Raw genomic sequence first — 6892 nt, forward strand, 5'->3', positions numbered from 1 at the left:
GTGAGTACGGTGTGAGTAAACCAAGGTGTGCAAAGTGTCGCTCTTATGTCAAACATGCCTCAGCGGTGCGGAGTTTACACCAGCATGATTTTGCTGCATGGGATTGGGAGGAAACGCATCAAGGCGACAGCACTGCTCAACAACACGAGGAAGCACCATTGGCTACAAACAAATGCAAAGCAATGCGTGATTGGTCACATGACAAACGAGCAGGCGACAGGCATAAGCAGCTCGCGATCCCTCCTGAAGAAGACGTCTGAGCACTCACAAACATCGGCTGGACCAGCAGAAGTGGCATGGCCTGCACGGCCCTCCCGGCCTCCTTGAACAGCGCTGTGACCAGCTTGATGCGTTTGCGCATGACGAAGAGGACGATGAGCAGCAGCACCTGAGAGCGCAAGGAGGCACGCCGGTCGAGGAGGGCGGAGGTCAGCCAGACAGGCACACGGCTAAAGTCGCCCACAACTAGACCGACTACGACTCCAGCGTGGGGTTTTCGTTTCGTTTGCTTGCCTTAGGACACAGGTTTTGTCCCTGTCCGCTTTCGCTGGGTCTCGATGAAGAGGAAAAATCGCGATAGTGACGAACAACATGATACAGTGCACACAAGTGACGCCCGTGATGGAAGATTGTCTCAACGCTTCTAATATCCGATGATCTAAGATGATCCCATATTCCAGCCAATTCTAAAGCAGTTTCTTTGCACTGTATTCGCAAATGGCATTGAAATTATGGTGAAGTGAACCTCCTACTATATATCCAGAAAGCTCACCCTAATGAGCAGATTCCATGAAATACGTCATACATGTATTTACATACATGTGGGACCCAACGAGACACATATCAGCTCTCTGTCTTCTTTTTAGGCTAATTGTATCAATCACAAATGAATCTTAATTGCATTATGCCCCCTCCCGTAAAACGTAAACATTATTAAAAGGAACGGTCGCAAAACATAGTTGATAGCTTTTGCATACGCCATATGCAGTCTAAATATGCAGATGAAAATGACCGACCGCCACCAAACTGGTGAGAAAAGCTTATATATCGCATAGCTTATCAAGAGCTTGACTTCCATTTCCTTTAAAGGCATTGTGGATTTGTGTTCCGATCTTTGATTTATACTGAGATCGTAGGCGTGCGGAGCGGTCGATGGATCGGACCGGAAGGCTTTAGTTTCCGTTTTAACGCCTCCTCTCAGCGTGAGTATTTACAGAGACCGTCCAATGTGCGCGTGAACACACGGGATTCTGACGATGATTTATGTTGGCGTGAGTATTTTGATAACTTGTACATCGTTTGCAAACAAAGGCCACCGTCATCTACACGCGCTTCTTTCTAATGTTTCTAACAAGGCTGGCAATGACTGTACGGCTCTGGGTCATAGTACTTGCTTGGTTATATTGCCACTTTGGGAGTTTTCTGGGCGCAACGTAAGCCGTTTCCCATGTGTTTCCTGTCGGTAGAAGCCGTTTCCCATGTAAGCCGTTTCCCGAGCAAGCGTTGCATTTTTCACATCAATGCGCGAGACAGCATGCTGACGCGTTTTTGACTTTTTTGGCTCGGGATAAAAGCACCAAGCAGCATCCGTAAAAGTCACATCAGGCATGCGGCGAGCTGCGCCTCTCGTGAGCGACGAGTGTCACTCGACTGGGATACCATGAGCTCACGCGGCAGCGGGCCATCTTCCACAGTAATGAGCAAGACGTGGCAAGAAGTGCGCGACCAAAAAAATGGCAAAAAGATGCCTTTTTCTTTCTTCATATGCTTCACTTCTAGTCCTGAGGAGCTAGATGCGTCATTGTTGCAATAGACCACACTATAGCCGGGAAATATGAAATGGTGGATGCTACAAATATTTTACAAGTCGTATTAAAACTGGCATCATATAGGTTTATTCGGCTTCACTGGCACTTAACGAAACTTGAACCCAAAGCACTTCGCGCACGCATACGAAACTCATTTCACGGAATGCCGCACTAACCGTAAAGATGGAGGCAACTATAGCGAATGCCATGTAGGTGTTGGCATCCTTTTTGTAAAACTGCCCGCGCAACCCCGTTGGCATTGTCAGCTGCATTCTTGCTGTCGAAGTACATGTACCTGGCACACAATGAGTCATGAGATCAACCTAAATAGGGTGATAGAGTTGCTAGCTGGACAATTTGCGCACAAATGCTGTAGTTCTGAATGAACAGGGGCTAAGTTCAGCGCTGGCTTCGCTCCAGCGTGTCAAATCTCCAGAAGACGGCATATACTTCACCGAGTTTGGCTTCTGACCATAGGTAGTCATCAATCCACCGTCCAAGAATTTGAAGCAAGACGGCCACGTAAGACTTACCAAAGAAAACCCAGTCAGGACGAAAGCTCCAATTACTACGACAGCCACCACCAGATAGACAATCAACCAGGCGAAGAACCGCAGGATGACCAGCAGCAACACGGACAGAGCTGCAGAACATGACACCTCATCAGCGACGCATCGCAGATCCCTGCTCAGCCGCAGATTCGGGACAGTTCTTTTCTGCGCCGGCACGTTCAGGAGTCGTATCAGAAGTCTTAAGCATCTCAATAATTTCGAGAATGATTCAAGAATAGCTCCGTTCTGTTGAAACGCTCTGCTTATACATGAATACCACCCCAAATGCGTGTTGTAAGAGTGTCGGCGCCGAAGAAGAAAACCCAAACCCCGATGAAGTGACGCCGTACCGAGGGCAATACCGCAGATGCCGAGCAGTTCGGGCCAGGCCGCCTCCAGGTCTCGTGACACGCTCTCGAACAGCGACGAACCGTACGTGACGCTCTCGGGGGACGCGCTTTCCGTGCCGTTGGATGAGCCCGCCTGCGGCTCCGAGTAGAAGCAGTAGTTGATGACCAGCTGGCTGTGGGCGCACGGGAAGCAGGTGAGGTCACGCCCTAGGTTTGTGCGCCGATTGGTGGATGAACGCGGTCTGGATAGGTCTTCGTGCACTAATTGGTGGATGAACGTAGTCTGGGTATGTCCCCGTGCGTTGATTGGTGGATGAACGCAGCCTGGATAGGTCTCCTGCTCTGATTGGCGGATGAACGCAGCCTGGGAGGGTCTCGGCCGGACGCATTCATTCAGATCCCAAAAGTACACAACAGCCGCCTTGGAATTCGTGAGGGTATGTGTCCTTGGAAAACAAAAATTACAAAATTGTGGTTGAACACTCTCTGACACCTGACACATTTCCCTATGTTTTTTCATGCCAAGACAATCGCTTGCCTCGCCACACCGATGCCTTACTGTGACGCCGCTCGACAAGAGACATATGTCGCGACTTTGGCCGCCCGTAGTCTCTCCCAGGAACGTGCAGTAATGGACCACACCAGCTCCCAATCCCTTTCAGGAACGCGCACCATTCGACCATACCCGTTGCCAGTCCCTCCCAGGAACGCGCATCACTCGGTGGGGCTCCGTGTGGGGTCATACTTCGGGTCTGGGTCAAGGTCATATGTTGTATTGCCTGTCTGTAGCTCCCTCCCTGAACACGCGATCATACGAATTAAACTCAACCGAACTGTCTGATGCCGATTTCATTGAGTTCGTTTGAAACCTCTGTATGCTAACGATGCTTAAAATGTGCACGGCTCTGAATTTGTCCTCACTCAGCTGGGGACCGAGAGGTGTAGCTGGCCATCTTGCTCCACGTGATGTGTCATAGTATCTACCTGAAGCTCCACTATGATAAGCGGCTGGGCGGCTCGCCCCGAGACTCAATGCGCCCGCTTCGAATGGTCGGAACACCTCGGGCATCCCGCGCGTCGCCTATGCGGACCTTTATACGGTGACCGCGTGATCCCAACCGGGGCGGACTCGGTCGGGGCGGCACGGCCTCTCCCAGATCTGGTGACGCGTGCGACATCCAAAGACCGGGAGTGCTATCAATCGACACGATTCGCGTGGCCCGCGGTTGGTCGGACCGATGTGTGAGAATGTCCAACGCACGAGACCGCACATATACGGGGGCGGGGGGGGGGGGGGCACATCGAGGATCAGAAGAAGGCTGTCGGCAGCTACAACTGTCAGGCGCCTGGCGGAGCGACCACTACTGCCAAAGAGGACGATTTGTTTGCGGTGTGCTGTGAGGAACAGCCGCTCGTCCGAAGCCAATCGACGCTGAGTACTGAGGCCTGCGTACAGCGCTCGTCTCCGGTGGCGTTGTAAATGACAGTAACCCGAAACAACACTTTGGTAACTGATGTAAGCTTATATTACGTCGTCCTGAAAGCCAGCCGGAAGATGTGAAGCAGAGCTCGGCTTGAGCCCAGCAGTCGTAACAGGGCGCATCTGCAGTTCTTCGCGAAGTAGACAGCTGAGTTAGCAGGAATGTCAAATATCCCCCGGGCGGAGGTTTGCGGCTCCTGGATGTTGCAATAGCCATCTCAGCTTGGTCAGGATTCCTTCGAATCTGGGATCCACCCAACTTATGGAATATTTCTAACATTTCGCAGGTGTTTTTTTACAACGGTTATTTTTGACAGAGAAGTTAGCTTCCTGTTATCACAGCGCGTACATGAAGGAGGTGCCGCTATGAAGAACACAAAAACACATTATCAATTAGGATCTTGATTAAAAGCAAAATACGTTAAGTTTTTATTCTAAGTTTCTCAATTTTCAAACGACATTTTTTGCGCGATGGCTTCAGTAGCTGGTGCATTTGCAAAACCCCCAAGACTTCAATTTTATCCAGCTATCATCAGGGGACAAAATGAGAAATCGGCGTTAAGGAAACCTGGGCTCAACGAAACCGGCTAGGCGACCACAAAACCACATGCCTACAAGCTAATACAAATGACGATTTTGAGCAAGTCATGAATATTATGCCTCAATTCATAAAATGGCCGTGGGAAACAAGGTAAAAATGGTCTGTGTCCCAAGTTCATTACGAGAAGAACCTAGCAGCATTTAGCAATTATCATAATATAATGGCAGGAGAACAGAGGGCTTGGCTCACAGGAACTCCTCTCAGGGGTGCCGCTTCTTCAACTGGGTTAGGGACTCAGCCAAAAACGTTGACCACACCCGCATCCAAACCCTGATATCTCGCCTGATTTTGGGCACTTTAAATTGCTTCCTCGAAGGCAAAATTGTTTGTGATTCCCTAAGATTCCGTATGTTGCAAATTACACCCCTGCAGGGGAATGTCTGCCCATTTCAAGTTGATGAGAATTGCATTTTTGCAAAAAGCTTAGAATGGGCTGTAATTCACAGAAAAAAACAGTTAAGTACACCTTAGTAGGGAATCACTGATGTCTGCTGCTGTCGCTGATCGTGTTGTACAACCACCACAGGCACAACTGTGCAACACATATACTTGTCAATGTGGGGCGAAAACATGCGTTAACTTTTATCAGGACCACCCTATACATTTAAAAGCTACCGCATACTTAGTACACCAAAAGTCATAGGGATGGGGTTGCTCAAGTCAGGATTGGGGGATGACTAAGGGTCCTCGAAAGCTTATAAAGTGACGTTCCTGACTCACGTCGTATTCCAGAAATACATCTGTGCTGTCAGCACTGAAATTCCGCCTATTTGTACCATCGCCATCAAAAACCGCCATCAGCCGTACAACACGTCGGGCTTTGGTTTACGGACATGACAGAAAGGTAACATGGCTTACAAAAACGCATTGTCCTGGAGCGGAAATTAGTTCGATGCATAAAGCTGGGTAACTGTTGAGTCTTCCGAATGGAAGGAGCCACCAGCGATTGAGCGCCAGACTTACCCTCCATCGCTGGGACAGGAATCGACGCACGTGCGGTTCATCGCGTGAAAGACGTTGATACCGAAGTCTCGTATGGCCGACGCCTGTTCAGCAAAGCTGAGACTGTTCTCGATCAGAAGAACCCTGGAGGATGAGATGCAAAATATAAACGGCCGATCATAATGAACAGTGCAAAGCTGTGAATTGTCCTCGCTATAACTTTCGAACATATTGCGCTTATTCTGTGCATAATCAAAAGTGGGATAATAACACAAATATCATAACGTTTCTCTATAGACACATCAGATGTGCACGAATGTTTACATATTTGTGGCTAATTGACGGGCGGCAGAGGTGCAGGCCTTGGCTGGGCTGTTCCGCAATGCATGTCAGCTTACCGGAACAGTCTATGTTTCAGGTGAGCAGGCGCTATTTCAGCTGCCGCCCCATTGGTGGCGGCAGGCACGGTGCATGGACGCACGCTGTTACATCGTAAGAGAGCAGTCGAGTTTCCGCCAGTTGCCCAAAGTTAAGTTGCAACTTATGACGTTCTTAAGTCGTTTGTCATGCACGCACGGAAGAAAGACTGCTTTCTCTTACTTACTTGGTCATTCCGCTATGGTTCATAAATGAAATAAATGAATTACATGTATGTGCCTGCTTTCGGCTCCGGTGCTCGCAAGAAGCAATTTAGGAAAACGGCAGATATGCACGGATGTTTTGTGCTCCTAGCTGCAGCTGTTCACCTCACCTCCAGCTCACTCGCAGCAACCGAAAGGGCGTTGTGCCTCACAAATGGGAACTATGGCCTAGTCAACACCAGGAACTGTAGGATGGCAGGCACATCGACTGTTCAGAGCAGTGCGCTGTTCTTATGGCCCGTGACGGCCGCTGGCTGCCAGCTAACCCCAAGAGCACGTACCGCCCTGGAGGCCACTGACCGTTCGTCGCTGTAGTCTTGGCCGCTGCGCGACACGCCCTCGATTGGTGAGTTCTTCATGCCGCAGACGTTGCCGTAGTTGTCATAACCGTACAGGAGACGGTGAGCGCTGCCCGTGGCGAAGGCTATGCAAATCGCCAAAATCTAAGAGCAGACGACAGCCTGCTGGCATTTGTGTCGCTGGGTTTTCTTTCGAGGGCGGGTAAGAATCGTCACAGGA

At 49.9% G+C, this 6892-nt stretch overlaps 1 protein-coding gene across 1 annotated transcript; it reads right to left on the bottom strand.

Annotated features, from left to right (window-relative positions):
• Positions 1–2070: 2070 nt before the first annotated feature.
• Positions 2071–6344, bottom strand: LOC119106127 (uncharacterized). The gene is made up of 5 exons (XM_037229725.1): positions 6337–6344; positions 5754–5876; positions 2710–2882; positions 2342–2451; positions 2071–2103 (listed from the first exon to the last, which is right to left on the bottom strand). The coding sequence occupies exons 1-5, from the start codon at positions 6342–6344 to the stop codon at positions 2071–2073; spliced, it is 447 nt and encodes a 148-aa protein (XP_037085620.1).
• Between the last annotated feature and the right edge of the window lie 548 nt (positions 6345–6892).

Source organism: Pollicipes pollicipes, unplaced genomic scaffold (genome assembly GCF_011947565.3).
Source record: "Pollicipes pollicipes isolate AB1234 unplaced genomic scaffold, Ppol_2.1 Scaffold_6138;HRSCAF=7277_pilon_pilon_pilon, whole genome shotgun sequence".
NCBI classification, from domain to species: domain Eukaryota; kingdom Metazoa; phylum Arthropoda; class Thecostraca; order Pollicipedomorpha; family Pollicipedidae; genus Pollicipes; species Pollicipes pollicipes.

Coding starts and splice junctions, on each gene's coding strand:
- LOC119106127 (XM_037229725.1), bottom strand. Junction 2,452..2,709: donor CATCTGCGGTATTGCCCTCG/GTACGGCGTCAC, acceptor CATGTTCTGCAG/CTCTGTCCGTGTTGCTGCTG. Junction 2,104..2,341: donor TCCTGACTGGGTTTTCTTTG/GTAAGTCTTACG, acceptor ATTGTGTGCCAG/GTACATGTACTTCGACAGCA.